General features: G+C 38.7%; 1 protein-coding gene across 1 annotated transcript in view; it reads left to right on the top strand.

Annotated features, from left to right (window-relative positions):
• RAB2A (RAB2A, member RAS oncogene family) overlaps positions 1-22,044 on the top strand; it is a 62,688-nt gene that overhangs the window by 3,710 nt on the left and 36,934 nt on the right. The window contains exon 2 of the mRNA XM_032470116.1: positions 15,262-15,333. Within this exon, the coding sequence (XP_032326007.1) occupies positions 15,262-15,333 (72 nt within the window). The remainder of the gene's footprint in view (positions 1-15,261; positions 15,334-22,044) is intronic.

The following is a 22,044-nucleotide window of genomic DNA, read 5'->3' as shown; positions in this document are numbered from 1 at the left end:
GTGCTATATAAGAAAATAAACAAAACCGGCCTGGTCACACATTAATATCATCTGAATGTATTTTTTTTTTCAAGGGATGAATGTATTTTTTTAATTGACATATAATTAACATATAACATTGTATTAGTTTCAAGTGTACAACCTAATGATTTGATACACGTGTATATTGCAAAATGATCTCCACGGTAAGTTTAGTTAATATCCATCACCACACAGAGCTAGAAAATTTTTTTCTTGTAATGAGATGTTTTAAGATATACTCTTACCAACTTTCAGCTATTCAATACAGTATTATTAACATGTATGTTACATTCCCAGGACTGATTTATCTTATAACTGGAAGTTTGTACTTTTTGACCGCCTTTACTACATGCATTTTAAATAATCTTTTTGTTTGGTTGGAAAGTTTTTGACTTTGTCTTAAATATTCAGGGTAGGCCGTTCAGTAGTGGAGATGTTTAATAAACAAGTGGATGGGCTTTTGTGGCAGGTGCTGCAAGGCTTTACCTGGAAGGTGCTATTTAAGCTGAAATTAGAGTGACGAGTAAGGATTTGCCAGTTGGCAAAGGGTAAATGTCTAGTAGGCAGTTGGAAGTACATGTCTGTAGCTCAGTGATGATTTTTTAAAAGATAGAGTGATATTGGGAAGAGCAGAGCTGTACTATGGGCCATAGTACAGTCTTATTGAAGACTTTGAGTATGACAGAGAAGGAAAGAGTGAGAAGTTTAGAGTTGGTTGCAAGATCAAGTCAGCTGGTGCATGTGTGTGTATGAGGATAGGGGAGACTTGAGGTTGAAAGTTTGAAAATACTGGAGAGAGGGCAGAAAGAGACCCTAGAGAACTTGGGGAAGGACTGGCACTCGATTCTCCAGAGCTTTCAAGCTCTTCCTGTGGGAGACTCAAACTTGAGATTCTTTAGATTCTTGTGAGTCACCTAGGGTGGTGGTGGTTTTGTTTTGTTTTTTAAGGGTTCAGTGGCCCAACTCCCAGTGATTTTGATTCACTAGACCTGAGGTGGAGCTTCTTGTTGCAAAATCTTAGGCCAGAAACACAAATCATTTTATATAATTATATGAGCGCATTTGTTACGCTATTTCAGAAAACAAACAGAAAAACAAACTGGGAAATTGTGAGGTAGAAAAATTCCATTAAGTTTTTTTTAATTATGAAATATGTCATGCGTGTAAGATCTATGTATGTTACATATTTGCACAGTTTAATATTTTAAAGAATAGTAGTAAATCAAACACCGAAGTCAAAGAACGATCTGCATCCTGTCCCTCTCCCCACCAGGCTCCCGCTACCTGGAATTCTGTGTTAATCCTTCCCTAGCTTAATCTTCGTAGTTGTCTCACTTATGTGTTCCTAAATACATTGTTTAGGTTTACCTGTTTTCAGTTCTTCTGTTAAATGAGAGTGCTAAAACATATTTGAAGCATACCTTTTAACATCATCTCAAATTTACTCAAGTTTTTGCTTTATGCATGTTACTTGTAGTCTTTCAAGATTTTTGATCACGCTTTCCTTTCTCTGGCTGTCCTAACCGGTTTATTTGCTGCTTGCCTCCCCAAATATTTATATCACTCCTCAGACTTTGTGTTCTCATTCCTTTTCCCCGTTCTTCATTTTTCCTGATGAACCTACCTCCTCCTCCTCATCTCAGATAATACCCTGTGTCTCCTACTGGTGCTCTTGTCCTTTATGTCCCCACCCCATTCCTGCTTCAACATGAGATTAATTTTCTCCTGTGTCTCCCTCACTGCTCCCCCTCTCCCGTGTTATCTGGACAGCTCTCCTGCTCTTGCAGTAGCCAGCAGTTTAGCTGTTTGGTTTGAGCAGATCCTGATTTCGCCAGCTCAGCTGCTGTTCCCTCTCGGGCCCAGCTGTGCTTGCTCATTTTGTTGTTCTCTGCTCATCTTCAGTCTGGGAGGCTGTGTCCTTTGCCACAAGAGATGCAGCCACACGCTGACCTCCCTTGTCCCTCTAGCTTTTCATTTTCTATATGAAACTTTCCCATTTGATTTCATTGGCCTTGCTTATTTGCAGGTTTTAAAATACTCCACATTCTAGCTGTTATTTTTCACTTCGAAATTAGGGGCACCTGGCAGAAAGATGCTAGGTTCCCTCTGCTGTCATACTCTCAGAGTCACCCTCTTTCAGTTCCTGAAGTATTTTTCAACTCAGATGACAGGGGTCTCATCCTTGGAGATGCTGTTTCAGTAGATCTGCAGTGAGTCCTGGGCATCTGCATTTTTTAAAAGCACTGTGTGTGGTGGTAGTGCCGTGACATTTCTCTGCTGGTCAGCTATGGGCCTTGTATGCCTGACTATTTTTTCTAAAATTGATTCTTTCTCTTCTGCTGTCAGATTTTCTGCTTTCTGGGGTTTTGTGTAAATAAGGATACCTTAAGGCATACCCAGGGTGAATTTATATGGAATTCTCTGTCATGCTCATTTTTGCCACTCTTTGTAGAAGATTCTGATGAGGAATTCTCCATACTTTTTATAGTTCATATACTGTATCAAAAGCTTTTTCTCTTTTAGTCCTTGAGCAGGAATGTATGAGGTTGCTATTTCATAGATGAAGAAAGTGAGCTATGTCCTTTGGGGCAAACTCTTTCTTTTCTCCTCCCACCTCTTTACTTTTCATAGCTATGATGTAGCTGTAAGCGTCTCCAGTTCTCTGTTGAAGATGTTGCCATTTTCAGATGTAGCTGACAGTTACTGTGTTTCTTGTCCAATCCGAGGAAGAAAGAATATGAATGTTGACGGATGCATGCTGAGTGAAGGTTTGGAAAGCAAGACTGTGCCCGGCACAGCGCTAGTGCTTTAGAAAATGATGAGTGTGCGCTAAGTAGTCAGCACTGAGTCGGCTCCATGCGTTGACCAGTTTATTTCTCCTTGTTTCAGAAAGGATTGAATGGCACTTACATAAAGATTTTTTACATTTTTTTTAATGCGGACGAGAGAGAGCGTATTAGTTTCATGTTGCTAACATAACAAACCACCATACTCTTAGCAGCTCAAATAATGCAAATGTATTATCTTAAGGTTCTGAAGTTCTACATAAATCCATGTATGTTCCAGTACATATCCAAAGCCTGATGTGTGTCCCTCTGGGCCAAAGTCAAGGTTTTGGCAGGGCTAGGTTTCTTTCTGGAGGGTCCTTGTTCATTCAGGTTGTTAGTAAAATGGAGTTCCTTGTGGAGATCTCCGTTTTCTCGCTGGCTGTCATCTGAGGGCTGTTCCCAGCCTCAGAGTCTTCTACCCACATCCCTATACGATTTGGCCCACAGACCCCTTCCTCTGTCCTTCAAAGCCAGCAACAGCGGATCAAGTCCTCCTATGTCACCTATTTCTGACTCTTCTTGGGTCATCCCATCTCTCTGAAACTGATAAAGGTTTTCTGCTTTTAAAGACTCATATAATTAGATTGGGTTTACCTGGGTAATCCAGGATAATCTCCTCATATCAAAGTCTGTAATCTTAATCACATCTGCAAAGTTCCCTTTGCCTTGGAGGGTAGCATGTTCACAGGTTCCAGGATTAGGGTGTGTGTGTCTTTATGTGTTGGGAGGAGCGCAGTTCTGCCTAATGCAGCAGGCTGGGGAGAAGCCGTAGGTCGAAACAGTGAATTGAAGGCAGAAACAAGTAATATCCATACAGTGTACGCCTTTTTAAAGTGGTCACTGTATTTAGCACTAAGCAGTGCAGAGAATCCTATTTTCATTTCATTCATTACCCAAATATAGTAACCATTAATTTTTAAAAATACTGCGTTCATATACTTAATTATTCCTTAATTGAGTCTTGAAAGGCATTCTTCTGATTCCTCTTGAAAAGAATACAGTGTACTGTAGAGGAAAATATCAATAAGCAAGTAGTATATTTATAAACCTAGGGCCTTTTCTAAGGATATAATTCATTGAATCTGAACAGTAATATCCATGAGGAAGGCTCCATTTTACAGGTGAGGAAAGGGAGACTAATTGCAACTGACCGCGCTGGAGTTTGAGCCCAGGTCTTTCTAACTCCAGGCTCCGGGCTCTCCTAGATCCTACACATTTCTTGATTCCCACCAATTCCATATCACACGTCTTCTGTTGGCTTCCCAGCTGCTTGGTCTTTTGCAGTGACGTGGAAGTACGCAGTCCCTTGTCTCCCTTTACTAAAACAGAGGCCACCTCCACTTGCGCAAAAGAGGGAAGAACTGTTCTGTAGAATGTCGATTAGATCAGTCTTGCTCTTACACGTGTGGGTCGTATCTTCTGTGTTCTTAACAGTCTTTTGAGTTTTAGGGTGAGATGTAAATATCTCCTATTATGACAGTTGGGTTTTGTTTTTGTAGTTTTGTCAGGCTGTTTTTTTTCCCTAGTGAATTTGAGGACTAATTTGTAAGGTGTGCATGGGCTTTACATCTTGCTGAGGAGTTAATTATTCCTTTGTCATTTAAGTTCCCCTCCACTTTTTACATGTTGTGTTTAGTACTGTAGTTTTCAGTATTCAAGTGCTTAATACTAATTTTGAATGTTAACTTTTCACTCATGTTTGCCTTCTATATACTTTTTCATCCTTTTTTCTTTGGAACAGGTTTTTTGTTTGTTTTGTTTAGGAAACATTACAGATACAGCTGAAGCCCGCTGTATACTCTTCACCTGTCTTTGTCCATAGAGGTAATCACTCTCCTGAAATTGCTGTTTTTTATCATCCCATGAAAAAGTTTTCGTATGATTACTACATTTGTATGTATGTGCCTGTAAACAATGCACAAATTGTGTGTATTCTTTTTCAACTTCATTTTAGTGGAATTTTACTGTACTTGCTCTGAAACTTTTTTGTTCAAGATTATTTTGACGGGATTAATGTATTTTGCTCGATTTTGTTGACATTAATTGCTTGACTGGCTTAATTTTCATTGCATTCTGTTGTTTGATTATACTGCCATTTTCCCCCTCTTTTTTCTCTGAAGGAAGTGTGAATGGGTTGTTTGTCGCCTTTTACAGTGCTGCATGGATCATTCTTGTGCCTGCTCCTTGAGCTCACGTGCTGGAGTTCTGGAGCCACACCTCTGAGTGGACCTGTGGGTGGAAGGGGTGCCCCTCTTCAGCTTCACCCACTAATCGAAATCACTGTCCAGAGTAGTTATCAGTCAGCTCTCATCCTTGTTTCAGCTCTGCCATGTCACCCTTTTTTTTTTTAATTCTATTTTTTATATAGCCCACTGCTATATATTTTTTTTTAATTTGGTCTGAGAGGCTGTCTTTTACCATGCATTTGAATTTATTTCTACCATGAGGTACCAGCCTGGTTCAATCATATGAACAGGGATTAAGGTGTGGGTCACAGCTGTACCCTTTTGTCATGGGCTTTGGGGCACGGCGGCACGTGTCCCACACAGGAAGCAGTATGGCGGTCACATTTCCCAAGCGTGTATGGTGTCATCTCTACCTTGTAGGACAGTGTGGAAAGAGGCTACCTGCCAATAACTCTTATTTGTGCAAGTGAACAATTTAAATTCCTGGGTTTTCTGTTTGTAAAATGTGTATAGTACCTGCCTAGTGCACTCTGTAGGGTTGCTCACCAGTGCTCTAGGCTTTTGGGTTTTTTCCCCTGACTTTGTAGCTGTCTTTAAAATTTAAGTGTCAGTTATTTGTTTCCCTCCATTTATTTACAGTTGATATATAAGTGTAAGTGGTACATTTGTGCTTGCTCTGTGGCCTCCAACATCATTAACATTGATGGATGACTCCCCCTTTAACTACTTGTCCACCTTTATCAGTAACTACTATGCATCTAGGAGGCAAGTGATATATTACTCTTAAGTCCTCTCTGGTTATTTTAGCCTGGACAGCACACTTGAAAATCTTCCACAAGCCTAGTATTTGTAATTAGAATACCTTGGTTAGCTTGGTGGCTCCTCTGCTTACTTGTTACCTTGGTCAAGTTCAGACATCTTCAACTTCTGTTTTCTCATCTAGAAAAAGGCAGTGGTAACGTCTGATTGGTCTACCTCACGAGATTTTTGTGAGTTTGAAATAAACATTATGCACAGATGATTTTAAGCTTTAAAGTGCTTGATTAATAGTAATATTTTGGAGATAAATTTTTCTAACCTGTTGAGTGTCCTAAAATTAATGGGGGAGGTCTTGCCTATAGAAAAAGCTATTCACTGTGCTGACTTCAAACTGTAACTACTTAGTTGAAGGAAACAAGATCACATGTTAACCTGCAAAATGGCAGTTCTTTGATCCTGAAATTCTTTTAGAACTCCATAAAAGAAAGTCTTTTTCTAACTCACATATCCTCGTGGGCCGCTTGAAATTGAAAAGGATGTCAAGTAGGTGTTCTTTTTCACTGGTTTTCAGGGAAGAGATAGTAGGGCCAGTAGTTGTATCCTGCCTTGGTTTGTTCTACACTCACTCTTGGTATCTTGAGATACCTCTTGAATGGTTTCTCTCAAGTTTGAACCCCTTTGGAAAGAGGCAGTTCTGTAGGTCTACAGAATTCTTTGGTCTAAATGAATCTGTTGATAAAAGGTCATCTTCTTATCTCTCTGGACAGATCAATTTCAACCATTTCAAAGGGCAAAGTGAAAGTAAGTGTATCCGAAATGACTTATGCTCAGAGCTTTACTTGATACAAAAATTATTAAATAAGGAAATCAGTTATTAGTTACAGTAATAGTTGTATGCCTGGTGAGTTGATTCACCAGTCTTTGAAGTAAAGGTATTTGTTACACTTTTTTAGAGTAACCTTTGGTATAAGGTGAAGAAATTCTGCTGGTTTCACAGCTAAGTGGATTTTTAACTTGTTTAATAATTGGGACCATGTAGGCAGGCTGGAGGGAGCATGCTGTTGTGTTTAGTCCTGGATTTTTTACATTTCATATCAGCAGCAACTTGGATGGAGTCTAGTTTGGTTGAAAGAGGTAATGTGTGGATTCTACCAGACAGAATCTAAAATGACCTTGACAGGCAGAATGATTGGCTAAATTTAGCAAAATGGAATTTAATAAAAAATGATGTGAAAGTCCTGTATTTACTTTTACTTTTAAAACAAGCATAGAAATACAAGATGGAGATCAGCTGGTTAAATAGCAGTACACGTCTAAAAACTTAAAAGTTTTACATGACTAGGTTCAGTATGAGTCAGATGAGTAACAAAGCCAACAAAGAATAAATGTGACTATAGGTTAGTAAAAGTATAATGTATAGACAAGGCGGGTAATAGCTGTCCTCTGTCAGGACTCAACTGCAATTCAGTTATGGAAACTCTGGTTTCAGAGGGACGTCTTCACATTGGGGTGTGTGCTCAGGAGACCAGTCAGGGTGATACAAAGGCTGTATCAACCATGACATTTTAGGAATGGCTGAAATAACAAACATTTTAACCTAAAAAAAGAGAAAACTTAAAGGAGAATAAATAATAACCTTGAAATACTTAGAAGACTGTCATATAAAAGAGGGCTTAAACTTACCCTTTGTGGTTTTGTCAGCTAGAACCAGGGCCTTGAGTGGAAGAGAGAGAGATTTGGATTCCCTGTGAAATGGAAAGAGCGTGTTAAGTGGTGAGTTGGTCTGTTACTGGAGCTGGACACATTAGGGCTTGGAAGATGGAATTTATACAAACAGTAAAGGATTGGATTTGATTTTTTTTTTCTTTTTAAAGAAATTTAAGATACCGTGTGGGCATTCCCTGTGCTGGGGTTAGAAAAATGAACAAGACTGCCCCACCTCAAAGGGGAGACAGATTTGCTGCTGTAATTACAAGATGAGGTAATAGAGATAATGTATACACGAAGTGCTAAGGGAGCATGGAGAAGATTCATTCTCACTAGAGTGAATGGCTCCCAGCAGATTCAGATTTTCAGTAAAACATTTGTTGGGCACCTACTATATGCTAAGTGCTATGCTATGGCTTTCAGAGTTTCTCACAATAATCCTAGATAGCTGTTGGCCCCAATTTACCGAGGATAAATCACATATGACACCAGACGTGGTCTCATTTGTTTGAAAAATTTTCCACCTAGTTATCCTATAGAATCAGTTTGTGCTTTTGCCCGTATTTTTGTATTTGTTATGTGTGGAGAACAGAGAATTGAGCTGAGCTCATCCGTCTTTATTTTGCCACGAAGGTTGGATGACTTTATCCCCAGAATGTTCTACAGAGTATTTGTCGGGATTTGTGGGGGCTTACGACTGAAGGAATCTTGGGCGCGTGCTGTGAAGGGCACTGTGTAGTATGAAGAGTTGGTTTTATGTCCTCTGGGTAGCTTCACAGGAGCAGTTTTATCCCCATCTCTAAATGGGATACATTTTTACCCGTAACTCGGATTTCTGACCGTAATTGATGAGGCCTTTCCACCATTTAACCTTTTTTTCTTTCTTGATCTTTTTCCCCCATCATTTCTGGCTTAGAGTCTCCTTTCTTGGAGAATTTACCTGAGAAATGGAAAAATCATACTGGATTTGAGTGAATATGTGAATTTTAAGCCTTAGCGATGAGTAAGTCTTGTTAAAAGTACTGCTGATTATTCTTTAGTGGCTTTTAGGAGTTTAAAAGGAAAGTCAACATCTTCTATTTCACAATACATTATTTTACTTGCAGGCTTCCTTCTAATTTTCTTAGCAGACCAATTAACGAAACTATTTCTGGTCACACTAGAAGTTTTGCTAGTTATGTAAATGCCACGTCATTATAGTGGTCGTTGGATGAGGCCAGTGAAAGTATTGCTTATATAGTGTCTGATGGCAAAATAGATCCTTTGAAAAACTTACATCTTTTTTTTTTATTATGGTGGAAATGATGAATACTTATGGTAAAAAAAATGAAAAATACGACTTTACCTAGCATAGTAATGGTTTGTTTTCTGTCTGTCTTTAAGCCTGTGTGCATGTGTGTGTCCCAATCCCACCAGTATGTTTGTGTGAGTGCTGTTCCACACCTTTAATTTTTTTCACTTAAGGATTAATCTTTGGTGTCTTAACGTATCATCATAATGTAAATCTATCTCATTCTTTTTAAACACCTGTGTAGCTGAACCATTATTTTTCAAAATGTTTATTGAATTTTTTTGGAGGAGGGAATCACTAGGTCTATTTATTTATTTATTATTACTTTTTTTTTTAATGGAGGCACTGGGGATTGAACCCAGGACCTAGTGCCTGCTAAGCATGCGCTCTACCACTGAGCTATGTCCTCCTCCCCTCCTGAGCCATTACTTATTTAATCAGCTCCCAATTCTGTTAGTCCTGGCCTGTGGTAGCAAACAGCGGAAACCTACTGTTGTTAAGCAGAAGAAGATTTTACTGGGAAGATTGGATGTTCCATAGACTTGATAGGAAGGCAGTATAATCAAGCTTGAAAATGGCAAAACCGAGGCAGGCAAGGCACAGCCAAATCCCTGCTGTCGGTACCGCCTGCGGAAGCAGGCGCTGGTGCCTGCCGTGGTCTCTCACCTCCACTGCAGCCACCGTGGATTCTCTCTTATTGGTCCCAAGATTCCAAGTTCTGAACAAGAGCGTCTGATTGGCTCAGCCTAGTCACATGTGACCACAGCAGAAAGTCACAAATCACCTTCCATTAAAAATATGGGTTTAGAGAGAATATTTAATTTTGAGCTTGGTGTCTATTTCATGCACTTAAATTCAGCAGGCTAGTCTCAATACTAGCTGTCTCAACTGATATCTAGTCTGTGCTTGGGGACTTAGTTTGATTTAGTTACTGTTATCATGTACTTGTTATTAGTTTAATATGGCAACTGCATGAAGTAGATTTTTTTGCTTACAGCCTTTAACTTTGATACCCATTTATATCATCGCATACTACTTAGAGGTCATGTACAGTAAACTTCATGTACATTTACATCTAAACACATTCTTCCTTCCATAGCATCATGAAAAACTATCGTCTTCTAGCTCCTTCATTGAAATATATTTCTGAGATGCTGCAGTTCTTATTTGGAACCTTTGCTTATGAAAGGATTAGGAAAATGGTCAGATTAAAGTATGTTAATGTACTTGATATATTAACTGGAACATTATTGTTTGGGATAAAGTCAGCATCTAGGAAATAATATTCACTTTTTTTTAAACCTTCTTCATTAAGATTCTGCTCTGCCAGAGTCATTTAGCTTATAGAATATTTCCCTTCTCCCTCTTAGTATTACTACTAATACAGGGAAAATGAGATAGCATTCTTTTTAGTGAGAGAAGGATTGGTTGCAAACAGTAGTATGTATCTGAGAAGAACAAATTCAGGAGATTGGATGGTATAGTGGAAAAATATGATTTGGAATTTAAAAACCTGATTTTGAGTTTCAGTTCTGCCTCTTACTGAGTTAACTTGAGGCATATCACTTAGGTCGCAGTTTCTTCATCTTTGAAATGAGGTTATTATTCCTGCTTTACTGATCTCATAGGCGTACTGGTCAAATAAGATTGTGTATGAGGAGGGAGCCTATTTGCACCTGCAGACTGTTACAAGTCATGCATATATGTTAAATAAGACAAGCGTATGTTTTCATAAACTTGATTATGGAATTCCATAGCTGCGTTAAAACTGCTTATCTATTTTGAAGTGGCTCCTTTGGCTGTTTGGCAGGTATCATGTAGTCTAGCTATTCTAAGCTGGGTAATTGCCAGAGATACTAAGTAGAAACCAGGATAACCTTGTTTTGAACTTAACCTGTACTGTGGTGAAACATATTTTCAGTTATTTGTCTGTTATGCCCAGCATGCAGTGGCGTCACATTAGTTGTAGCTGGAAAGCTGAAGAGGATTGGACACTGAAACTAGCATTTTAGTTGGTTATATCGAGGGCAGTGGTTCTGAAACTTTAGAGCACATCAGAATCGCCTAGAGAGCTTGGTGAAACCCTGACTTCAGGACTCCACCCCAGAGTTCTGGCTCAGTAAATCTGGGGTGGGCTCATGATTTGCATTCTAACAAGTTTCCAGATAATGCTGATGTTGCTGGTCTGGGGACCACATTTGAGAATCAGCACTTTAGGAAATTTCTGATTCATCATCCAAGATGATCTGTAATCTGTCATCATCCAGGCTGGTCTGTAATCTGACATCAGGAGTAACTGAGCCTGCCTGGCAAAGCAGGATATAGGGTCATCCTAATTTTACCTGGTAGAAAAATCTTTTTTACAAGGAAGTAATTGAATTGTCACCTGGTAGGTGACTAACAGTACCCAAGTGTGTGTATGTATGTTCAGTTGCCAACAGATCATTCAGTCATATTTTTTCTTTGATCCTTGTCCTTGTAAATGCTAACGAAAAGAGAACAGAAGTATTCTAGATTTTTCGGCTGATTTGTTTTGCCATGAATACTAGCATAAATATTGTGGATGGGTTCTTTCATTGGGTATGTGATTGGATTAGATACTGGAGAATAATTTCCAAGTTTGTTTTTTACAAGCCACAGTAACAGGTACATTGCAACCCAGGGTTCGGATATGTGTGTAAGTGCATATGTAGCTCCAAACAGGAGTTTCCAAACAGCACTTATCCTAATCTTATTTATTACATATGGTCTAATACGTGCTATTTTGTTCTAGTTTATTTTTTTAATGCTGATCATCCACTAAATTGATTTCATGACATAACTGGGTACAGCCTACTGTTTAGAAAACACTGCACAGAGGACCTTTTTAGTTCCAACATACTGTGACATTCTGAGATCCTGAGAAGTAGTTATAGATCAGTTTTCTTTATTCTGATCCTCCTCACATTAAGCAATTTTCCACTGTTAAACAAACTAGTTTGGAAAAGTCCCAAGAGTGGGAGGAAAAAAACAAAGGGATGCTATTTTTACCACATCTGTTATCTTACTTACTGTTAAATTTAATATTCTATCATTTATTCCCTATGAAAATTAGTAAATACTCTATTTTATTTTTCAATTTTTTAAAATGTAAATTGCACCTAGCGGTTATCTAAGGCAATGGTAGTGAAAATGAAGAGATTACTGGTGACAGTTGGAATTAACAAGGTTTAGGGGAGGATGTTGTAGGGAGTGAAAAATTAAAGACAAGATAATTTCAGCCGTTTTTCCATCTCAGAGGAGTTTATATTCCAAATATGGGTTCTTTTGCATTTATTTTTTAATGTGAAAGTAATGAATACACATGATAATGTTAAAACATTATGAAAGGGCAGAAGATTAGATATGGGAGCAAGTGAAAGATGACATCATGCAAAGAGAAACAGGTCAGGGAAATACAGAGGTTAAAACTTTGGTAAGCCCAGAGGAGTGGGCTACACGGTGACTTCCTTCCAAAGAGTATAGTACGAAATGCAAAGGGAAAAAAGGGTTAACTTTATTTTTTTTATTTTGTAGGGAGGTAATTAGGTTTACTTACTTTTTTAGAGGAGGTGCTGGGAATTAAACCCAGAACCTCATGCATGCTAAGCATGCGCTCTACCATTTGAGCTATACTCTCCCCACAAAAAGGTTAACTTTAGAGTGAAGAAACTTGGCCGGGTACCTCAGCCAGGTGATCAAAGTTAACATCAGTGGTAATCAGTCATGTTGACAGTACGTTCCAGTGTTATGATGTGATGAAAATTGTGCTCTGTCTCTGTCATCTTCCTCTCGAACACCCATAACCCTAGTCAATCACAGGGGAAAAAAATCGGACAGATCTCAGCTGAGGCACATTCTACAGTATACCTGACCAGTACTCCTCGAGATTTGAGTTAAAGTCATCAGAAACAAGGAAAGTTTGAGAAATTGTCACAGCTGAGAGGAGCCGGAGGAGACATGACAGCCAAGGGTAATGTGTCCCGGATGGGATCCTGGGCCAGAAAACAGACATTAGGTAGAAACTAAGGGGGAAAAAATCCAAACTGTCAGAGAGGTAAAAGCAAAGAGGCTTCATAAAGAATGCAGGGTAGGAAATAAACCACACGGAGAAAGGGAAGAGGACGTGTGAAGGCCTCACAGGTTCCAGGTATAAAATGAAAACCAGTGGTAGAGGATGGAGTTAGAGAGGCTGCTTTTATGTTGGTTCTGTTTCTGTTTCATTCTGCAATTATAAAACAAGCATGTGCTTTTATAAAACAACATGTCTTTTTTACTGGTCCCTCTCTTCATATGGCTTTAAACACCACCTTATACTGATGCCTCTCTGACTTATCCCTCCACCTGAGCATCTTTCCTGAGGTCTCAACTCCTATGTCCCATTGCCTATATAAGCATTTGGCTGTCTAATACACGTATCAGCTCGGAATAACCAAACTGGAACTGAGGGTCTTTCCTACTCTGCCTTCAGTTTTCTCCATCTCAGTGACTCTTCTGTTTGCTCAGACAGAGATATTGAAGCCGTACTTAAACGTACTTTTTCTCTCAGAACCCCCATCCACACTGTCACCAAATTCTCTTGGCTCTGCTTCAGAGTGTGCCCAGAATTCAGTCACTTCCAGTCACCTCCACTGCTACAGCCCTGGTGTTGCTTCATTGAGAAAGTCCCCTTAGCTGATCTTGCTGCTTCTGCTCTCATCTGCTTCTCCTTGTAAGTTATCCTCATTGTAGCTGCCAGAGTGATTATTTTAGAATTTAAGTCAAATTATGTTACTCTCTGCCCAAAACCCTCCAGTGAATCTCCCATTTGATCACAAGTAATTGAAAAGTCCTGTGGGGTCTGCGTGCTTAGGCGCCTGAGATTCCTATAACCTCAACTCTTAGGGGCATGACTCTCCCTGCCTTCGAAGCTTCGTCCTCATTGGCCTTATTATCACAGTTTCTTGACACATCCCACCTTACAGCCTTCCCACCCTTACTACACAAGGGTGTAGTTGTCATTATAAATTAAGCTTTATTATTTATAAAATTTATTTTAAGACTATTTAGGCTTTTTTTTAATGAAGTCCAATAAAAGGGTTTTTAATTCCTATTTATGATGAAATGTTGTCCCTGTTGTAATGGTTTCATTTTAGAGGCTTATTTTTCCTCCCAAAAATAAGGGGATATTATTTCAAGAAAACATCCGATTTGGACAGAATTTTAGTTGAGGTGCTGAAAGTGCTGTTTTCTCTGTTGAAGGTATTTCAGGTAACCGTAAGTTCCAGGAGTGCATTTAAAAATCTAGCCTCAATTTAGAGCATTTTTCAAATATAGAAAGCGTGGCATTTTGGTAAAAGGTCTCCTTTCTGCATTTCTGACCAGTTGGTAGAGGTTAGAAGGACATTCTCAGAAATTCTATGCATCAGTCTTGTGGAGTTAGCTACTTGATCTGAGCATTGCTGTTTCTTAAAGCTATTGAATTAAGACTTCTATTTAACTTGAGTGTACAAAAATATGACTTATTTAATTGTTTTAACTGTGTAGAAGTCATAATACGTATAATAGAGCATTTAAAAACCAGCCTAATACAGTAATCCAGTTAAACCACAAGTGCTCTTAGATTTTTAAGATGCAGTAAAAATTGTCTTAAGGTTTCAAATTAGCATGCTCAATCGTATAATAAGAATTGGCCCTTCTTTCTGAAAGTTCAGGTCTGCTGGAAATGGAACTTAACCACCTGGTGGCATTGGATGGTTGGTGTTTTTTAAGTACAGAGCATGTAAGCTATGAAGTAAGCAGCTTTGGTCTAGTGTGAGGTTAAGGGCACAAAAATGAATAGGAAGTGGTGTGCTATTCGAGATTCAGTTCTCCTCAGAGGGCAAGTAGGATGCAAATAGAAAATTTGCCTTTAATTTGGGAACTTGGGAGTTATTCATGACCTCATGATAGAATGAAGGAATGCAGTTCAGATTAGAGTTGGTCCCGAAATGAATCAGCCAGAGGATAGAGCAAGCAGCTTTTCCCGGAAAAGTGGATTCTGAACACGTACTTTTTGTTTGTTTGTAGGAGACTAAGTTAAACTATAAAAAGAAGAAAGTATCATGTTTTTAAATGTTTTCACTACTACAGAAAAAACAAAAGTGCAGGCACACTTCAGTGCATGAGCACTGTGGTACACACTCCCGGGAGGGCCTGATTGGCTGTCTTATAGGAGTTATTGCCCCATGCATCTTTCAGACGGAAATGTTGGATGAGTAAGACAGGATGGAAAGGGTGTCTTAGATTGGTCAGCACCTTTTCCCTAAATCATCAGTCCTCTAATTGCCCGAAACGAGAGCACTGAGAAATCATGACAGATTGTTCACCGAGTACCAGAAACCCTAGCTGCCTCTTACCCAAGTGCTTCAATAAAGTATTTCTTAACTTCTGTAAATTTTGTCTCTTATTTTTTTTTTCTTTTAACTTTCAGGTGTTGGTAAATCATGCTTATTGCTACAGTTTACAGACAAGAGGTTTCAGCCAGTGCATGACCTTACTATTGGTAAGTTTTATCAAAGAGATGAGAAGCATTCAAAAGCTTTGGATGGTGGAAATGGAATATGCTAGAGGGCCCATTCCATTGTGATGGGTCAGAAGTCAGTGAAACGAGATTTGTTGCTATACAGAATTTAGTCTCCCTCACTTTTTAAAAACATAAGTATGTATAGTAAAAACAGTATTAACCCACTTTGTAAAAGTGATTGGAATGCCGCAAGACATTAGTACATAGGATTTTGACTGTATTAATGATACAAATGATTGAGAGACAGTATATCATAGGGAAAGGTAAGCGCAGAGAGTGTGGACCAGTTTGTCAGCATTCAGATCAGGGCTCTGTCACTCACCTGCTGGGCAGCCACTTTCCCACCCCATGCCTCAGTTTCTTTATCTGTAAAATGAGAAAAATAGTAATACCAATCTCACAAAATTATTATAAGCAGTAAATGAGTTAATAAATGTGAAGCATTGGAACAGTGACTGGCTACACAGTTAAGTGCTCTAGGCTTACCGATAATTATTAATCCAGAAAAACTACCATCAGGCATTTTTTTAGCTTCCTCAATTGGGAAGACCAAATGAGACAGTTACTAGTATGGAGTAATCAACAACTACTAGCTGTTATTTATTCATTGATACACAAAAGTATAAAATTAAAGTAAGAGAAAAACTAAAAATCTCAAGTAAGCGTACCATTTCAAGATACTTACTTGTTTAAAAAAAATTCTATTTATACCCTGAAAGCTAAAGAATCTAGATTATTCTTCTGTGGCTGTAGCCATTAACAACTAGAAACTAGTCAACCATGAAGAAATAAGGTAGTTGGAAATCTAGTTCGTCTTTACAGCTGATAGCTTAATGTATCTTTTCAGCCAGTGACTGCTTACTTTATATAGGTATCATTAACTTACTATTAGTAACAAGTTGATTTTCACGTCCTATGTATTTTTAAAATACCAAATCAAAGATAGAGTTTATGAATCAAATTATTAGCTCAGTTAATAGTTTTCAACCAAGTCACATGTACTTTGTGAATATACTAAAATCTGCCCTTCCTCATTACTGTCAATAAGAATATGCAGCTTTCATTTTAATTTTGATAGTTTTAATTATATATGGTATTAATGTGTAAAACAGGTACTACTCATTTATGCTGTCCTCATGATGTAGTTTAACTTTGGTGAGTTCATTTTTGTGTAGGATCTGCTCTTTGCTCAGTAGGTCTGAACCTTGGAGGCCACCTGTTAGGCATGACAGCCCTGAGACAACTGTCAAACAATTGTTTTCTGTCTAGGGTACTACACAAAAGTGTCTCGTTTAAATTTCTGAGTAGTTACGGCGCACCTGACGGGGAAGATGTCCTGAGCCTCCTGTCGGAAGTTGGCCTGGGCTCTTTTGTGGAAAGATAGGAGGGAGTGGCCCAAGGAGAGAATTTAGAAGACTGTAACTCATGTAACTGTACCAGCTGGCTTCCTTCTGGGTTCGCTGGATGGGGACACCAGGAGGTAGAAGACTGAAAGCAAAGAGAAGCCGAGGGTCTTCTCTGTCTGCCAGAGTGAACTGTGTGTCCTCCATGGCTTTCACCGCAGCCCCTGCCCAGCAGGCCCTCTGGTGGTCTGGCTCCTGGGCTCTGGAAACCCTGCCTTCTCTCCCTGTGCCACCGCCCCAGCCTTGGGAGGGACGCAGCTTCCTACTGTTGTTAACCTCTGGATTGCTTTACCATCTCATTCCTCCTTGGGCTTCTCAGCCCTTCCTTAAACATAACCAGTGCCCTATGTTAAATCTCCTCTTGTTTTGAATACTCATATCTAGTTTCTGTTTTCTGATTGGACTCTGACTCATATACCTTATGACACCCATCACAAGAATTTATTTTTCTGATGTAAAAACAATTTAGAAAGTCATTAGCACATACTTTCTAAAGGAACATTGGACTGGTTGTTAAAACAGGCATAAGGCAGTATCTTGACTCTGCTGCACACTTACCTTTGCTTGATGAATAGAGGATAGTAAGAAGGTTAAGGTTGGGTCATGACTAAGAAGTATTAAATGATAGAAAAGAGGAAGTAAAAGACAAGGAAAGACTGTAAAATATTCCACCCTTTGCCTACTATCTCAGTGAGAATTGTTATGCTGTGAAGCAAAGAAGCAGTTTATAAATAGCTTCCTGGATACAGTTACATCGGAGATCCAGACTAGAGCCTCGCCACCCAAAGGATGGTTCAAGGACTGTGGCGCCAGGCCAGCAGCATCAGGATCGGGTGGGAGCTTGTTAAAGAATCTCCCGAGTCAGATTCTGCGTTTGAACAGGGTCTCCAAGTGGTTCGTATGAACATTAACGTTTCGGAAGCATTGGAGCAGTGGCTTTTGCATAGTGATTACCCAGCTGGAAATAGGTTTCCTGTTGTTGACCTCATGCACACATAGCGTGGCCTCTCAGTTCCTTAACCTCCTCTCCTCCTGCGATCTTGCTTCCTCTCTACCTCAGCTCCTCGCTCCCCTAGTCACACCAGGACCCTGTCATTGCCAGTATCTGGAACCACTCCAGAATCTCAGTTTCATGTGTCTGGCTGTCTTACTATCCATCCCATCTTTTCAGTTCACACTCTCTGGTTCCTAACAATTTATTTACCCTATCAGATGTGTAATTCATTGAGCTGCCATCTTTTTACTCTCCCCCTCTCTTGCTCTCTTACTTCCCTCCTTATCGAACTTTGATTCTGAAATCTCCTCTCTTGGGTGTCTAATAGGCATCTCAAGCTTAACATGTCCAAGATAGCTCCTGACTTTTTTCCTTCCCATCTTCACAAATGTACATATGTGCACACACCCCTCCCTACCCATCCTGTCACCTAGATCTGTTTGTCTCCTTAACTTGTCATACAGTTAAATATAAGTGAACGTTGTCTCCCACCATATAAAGTCAAGTCCATGACAGCAGAGTTGTCTGTCTGTTTCGTTCATTGCTATGTCTCCAACACCTGGTACATACTCCGTTAATATTTGGTAATAAATTAATACACTATCAACCTGGGGAAGGCTCCCTAGAGTAACTTTTAGCATTATAGTGCTTAATGCATGCATTCCTTTAATGCTGTTCAATTATGTTGTTTACAAATAATTGTAATTATAGCCCACTAATTCCCACTACATTTATTTTACTACCTGCTCATGGACAGTTTGGTAAATACTGGTCTAGAGACTCACCATTTATATGTTCATTCCACCTAGCTACTCTCTCCGTCACTTCCTTAAGCCAGTCAACCTGTACGAAGTGACTACTGGGAGTGAAAGTATACTTTTGGGAGAAGGTGGTAGAACTGAAGCATCATTTCCCCTATCAGGCTCCCCACAGGATATGTTTAAAATATGCCTCATTTATCTGGGGTTCAATTCTTTGATAGTTACCTAGAATTATCACTGCCGAGAACTCGAAAGATGGCTTTAAAGACCTCTTGTGAACATCTAATTGAGCTCTCACAAAGACTGTATTCCTGATTTTGACTTGCCTTTGCCCTCCAGCAACCACTGTGAAGAATTTGGTATGTGTGTCGCCTTCTAGAGTTTTTAAATATATCATAAACACACGTACAAAGCTGTTCTAATTTGTGATTCCTCCATTGATGTACTGAAGTACCTGTTTCTCCTCACCCTTGCCTCCACTACATCTTATTGATGTTTTTAAATACTTGTGCCTTGGAGTGGGGAAAGTGGTTATTTTACTTTTCAGTTCCTTAATTTTAAGTGAGCCTGAGCATTCTTTATATGTTTAAGAAACACTTCTATGTCTTCCTTTTAATTACCTGTTTGTATCTTCGCCCCTTCTACTGCTGGTTATCTTTAATCAAATCCATTGATGCTTTTCTTTATGGCTTTCAGATCTTACTAAGGAAGGCACCTCAGTGCAAAAATTACATACATATTCTTTCAGATGTTCTTCTAATGCAGTAAATTTGTACTCCATCTGGTTTATGGTTCTGTATGTGATTTTATTTAATCCCTTTTTAACTTGTAGCCCCAGGGTGTTAATTAAGTAAGCCATTCTTCCTGTCCTATTTGAACCATCACTTTTGTCATATGCTAAATCTCTGTGTGAGTGAGCCTGTTTGGGGAACCTCAAATCTATTCCATTCATGTTTTTTGTTTTTCTTCTATTGCGTGAGGCAGTATCACACTGCAGTATTTGTAGTAACTTTTAGTATACTTAATATATGATTGGCATTTTTCTTTTTCTGAGTTTTTTTTGATTATTCTTGTATATTTGTCTTTCCAGATGAACTTTAGTCTCAGTTTGCCAAATTGAAAATTTTTCAATGAGGCTTTTAAAATTTGGTAAGAAATGTATTAAATTTGTAGGTTAATTTGAAGGCAGTTAATGTTTTTATTGTATTAAGATTATTTATACACATAATATATGTTTTCATTTATTCCAACTTTTTAAATACTCTTCAGTAAAGTTTTACAATTTTCTTCATACAGGCCTTATGGTTTTAAGTTTGTTTTGGTGTTTTATAGATTTTGTTGCTATTGTCAGTTGACTTTTTTTCACCATTATTATTGTTAAATTAATTATTTTGCATGTTGTAAGTAGACAGTTTGGTCTTATCTGTAAGACATAATTTTTTCTTAGCTAATATCTATATACCTTTTAGTTTGTTTTTGTCGTTTATGACCAAGATCTCTGGAATAATTTACAAGCTGAGCACACTGTAATCTATTTGTCAGTGTAACTTGAATTCCTCTATTGTTTTACCTTTAAGTATGACTTTTCCTGTTTATTTTTCATAGAAAATTAATGAAATTGCTTTTTTATATCTAGCTTTCCCTTTGTTTCTAGAATTAGGGAAATCAAGGCTCTGTTTTGACTTTGCAGTGTCTTAAGTTCCAGGAGCAGGTTTGTTTTTTCTCAGGTTGGTCTGCGAAGGCTCAGCCCGACTGCTTGACCCCCAGCTCTGCTCTCTGCTTTGGCAGCTCCGCCTGGGGACGGAGCCTCACTCTGCCTCTGCATCTCCTCAGTCCCCTGGCCTGGCAGGTGGCCCTCTTCACTGGGGCTGTCATCATTAGTTATGTTAGTGGTGGCTTAGAAATTTGGGTGTGCAATATAAAATAATAATATTTACTGTCTGCCAGGCACTTATTTTGTATGTAGTAACCCTTTTAATCATGAAAAAGAAATCTTATTGGATACCATTTGCAGATAAGAAAAATTAAAACACAGAAGAGATTTAATGACTTGCTCAGGGTCACACAGTTAGCAGGTATCGATTATTGAATGCTCAATAAATGGTTACTATGTAATGATGCAAGTACTTACTATGCAAGGATGGTAATGATCTAGAGGTAATTAGAAAGTATGTATTTACCTTCAGAGTATTTTGTCCTGGGAAGAGAATAACATATCTGGAAAAAAAACAGCATCACTCCCTGACAATGTCGGGTAAGTGAGTCCTGGCCTTTGGCTCCAAAGACAATTTCTCTGTCAGCCAAATTGTCTGTTACTTGAAAATGTATCTGGGAAGAGCCTCAAGGACACAGGGCATGATGTTTTATCCCATTTTTTAAAAAAGATAAGGAACCTTTCTAAATGAGATTCTCAAGCATGCATATATTTAAGGGAAAAGATTTAAAATTTTTAACAGTCCAGAAGAGAAATAAGATTTTGGGGTTTTGTTTGTTTCCGAGACTTCCAAGACTCTTGAAGTTTCAGTGTTTTCTTTTGCCACATAGAGTACCAAGGTAAAACCTGCCCTGAATCCAGCTCTGAAAAGGTAAATTGGGAAGAGTTATGTTTCTGAAGCTGAAATTGAATTCTTTGTTTTTGTTTCATTTGATAGGAAAACAGAAATCATAGTTTCTCAGTAATCAGCTGTGCTTGTCAATTTTTTCTTTTGAGATGTGTATCATTCTCTATCTTCCTTCCGTCATTCTTTATCTCATTCTTGGATAACACAGTAGCTATTTAACTAGTTTCTTGGCCTCTTGTTTTTTACTCTGTCTTCACCCTGTTAATAAGTAAACCTATTAAAAAATAAAAATAAGTGAAGCTGAAACAGCATTCTTGTATTTCCCTGCTTTAGAAACAATCCTGATTTTAATATAACATGTCTTTAAAATTGGATATATTTTTAGAGGCAAAATCTTTGTTTAAAGACATTTTAAGCTTCAGTAATCTCTATGTACTTTGAGTAAAGAGATAAAAATACCAAAACTCAATTATGGCTTAAGTTAAGCAAAGGCAATGTATTAGAATATCTAGAATTGTATAAAGAACCCACAGGAGGGTGGAGACTTGGACTTGGGAATGGGCAGGGACGAAGCCATCTTAAGAGGCCAGGAAGCAGGAACCATAACAGCCATCCTGCTGCAGAGGATGGAATGGTTGCCAGTCAGTTTCAGTGTCTTTATCCCTGTGCTCAAGATGTTGTTTCCAGAGAAGGAGCATCTGCTCGCCCTTGCTTGCCTTGTCTGCCCACCCTTAGTATCAGTCAAGGGTCTGTTTCTGATTTGCAGTCGTTTTTTGGCAAATTTGACATTATGCATTGAATTGAAGAAATCTTGAATCCTATTGAGCAATGCAGATGTTTCTGGATTGTGGTTAAAAGCCCCTCCATGACAATGGAAGGAAAAATAGGATTTCTCTCTGTGGCTATAAATAATAGATTCATGAAAAGGCTTCCATTTTGTCAAATATCTTGCTAATATGTAGAATTTTGTA

Source organism: Camelus ferus, chromosome 29 (genome assembly GCF_009834535.1).
Source record: "Camelus ferus isolate YT-003-E chromosome 29, BCGSAC_Cfer_1.0, whole genome shotgun sequence".
NCBI classification, from domain to species: Eukaryota; Metazoa; Chordata; class Mammalia; order Artiodactyla; family Camelidae; genus Camelus; species Camelus ferus.
Note: the sequence above shows the minus strand (reverse complement) of the source record. Positions and strands in the feature narration are given on the sequence as shown.